Source organism: Morus notabilis, unplaced genomic scaffold (genome assembly GCF_000414095.1).
Source record: "Morus notabilis unplaced genomic scaffold, ASM41409v2 C11418560, whole genome shotgun sequence".
Lineage (NCBI taxonomy): Eukaryota > Viridiplantae > Streptophyta > Magnoliopsida > Rosales > Moraceae > Morus > Morus notabilis.
The window spans coordinates 1-1,499 of record NW_010387108.1 but is presented as its reverse complement, the minus strand read 5'-3'; the positions used below and the strand labels follow the sequence as shown (position 1 = coordinate 1,499).

Genomic DNA, 1,499 nt, shown 5'->3' with positions numbered 1-1,499 from the left:
TTTTTTTTGGCTCTGGGTGGTAATAAATATCTGTTGATTGAAACTGTTATCTCCTTCTTCTTTAGGCCCTTAACTCAACTGTGTTGAAGAAGGGAAGTCTCTTTTCCGGCGGTATAGTGTCGCAATACAAACACAAGAATGCTACAGGCGATGTTAAAATCAGTACAGAATCAGAGGTAGTAGCTCGCCTTCCATTTTTTTCCCTTGCAAAATGAATTCAAATTCAAACTGGTTTTAATCATTGTCCTTTAGTGGAGCAGGTCTCAACAACATTTACCATCACAGATATCGTGCCGTCTACAAGAACCATTGCTTCAATTAAACTACCTGATTACAAATCTGGCAAGGTATCATCTCCAGTGGCATGTAATGTACATGTATTAGAATTATTCCTTTAGTCACAATTTTTGAAAGTTTTACGGTCATATATTTCTGTTTTTGCAGCTGGAGGTACAGTATCTCCATGAACACACATCATTGTCTACAGCTATTACTCTGAATCAGTCCCCTGCTATCGATTTCTCTGCAACCATTGGTACCCCAAGCATTGCCTTTGGTGCAGAAGCTAGTTACTCGACAGCTTTCGGAAAATTCTTGAAGTATAACGCCGGTGTAAGCTTGACAAAACCAAGCTCTATTGCTTCAGTAATTCTGTAAGTCCTTCATTGAGGTCCTTGAACTCTCTACTTTTGCGATGTCAAGCGACACATATATGCATTCCATCGTGACACCAAAATACATTCCAACGTTTACGCTTCTTGCTTGTATGTTATCATTTGTGCACATCAGTAATTGCTCGATTTTCTTTTGATAGGGCTGACAAAGGAGACTCACTAAGGGCTTCATATTTGCATTATCTGAAGCAGCTGAATGGTGGAGCTATTGTTGGGGAGGTAAATAGAAGATTTTCCACAAATGAGAACACCTTGACAGTTGGATGTTCATATTTAGTTGATTCCAACACAACATTGAAGGCAAAGCTCAACAACCATGGCGATCTTTGGGCTCTTTTATTGCACCAGGTTACGCCCAAGTCCTTCCTCATAGTCTCCGGTGCCTTTGACACCAAGGCCTTAGAGAAAGAACCCAAGTTTGGTTTGTCACTCAACCTCAAGCCTTAAATAGTGATACTGATTTAAGTACAGATGTTATTCAGTTTACACATAAATTGAGCCCAAGTTTGGAGTTTGGTCTTTTTCCTCTTTATCCCTTTCCTTTTCCTTTTTCCCCTCTTTATGCAATTTTTATTTTTATTTTTTTTTTGCTCGACAATGTAATTTTGATTTTGATTGCATATAATCTTAATGAATAACGGTTTAATTTTGTTTTTCAATATGTTGAACTACTTTAGTGAAGTTATTTTCAAAAGATTCTACTATTCAATCTTTTTCATGATAAGAGTCGCCATATCATAAGAGTATTATATGTCCTAAGAAAGTAAGACATCAACATTATATATATATATATATATATATAGAGAGAGAGAGAGAGAGAGAGAG

General features: G+C 37.0%; 1 protein-coding gene across 1 annotated transcript; it reads left to right on the top strand.

Annotated features, from left to right (window-relative positions):
* Nucleotides 1–65: 65 nt before the first annotated feature.
* On the top strand, nt 66–1,224 carry LOC112095171 (mitochondrial outer membrane protein porin 2-like; the record flags this gene model as incomplete). Its single annotated transcript, XM_024176853.1, has 4 exons — nt 66–176; nt 261–347; nt 445–653; nt 815–1,224. Coding segments are annotated over 4 exons (714 nt in total), but the record flags the coding sequence as incomplete, so codon positions are not given.
* Nucleotides 1,225–1,499: the final 275 nt, after the last annotated feature.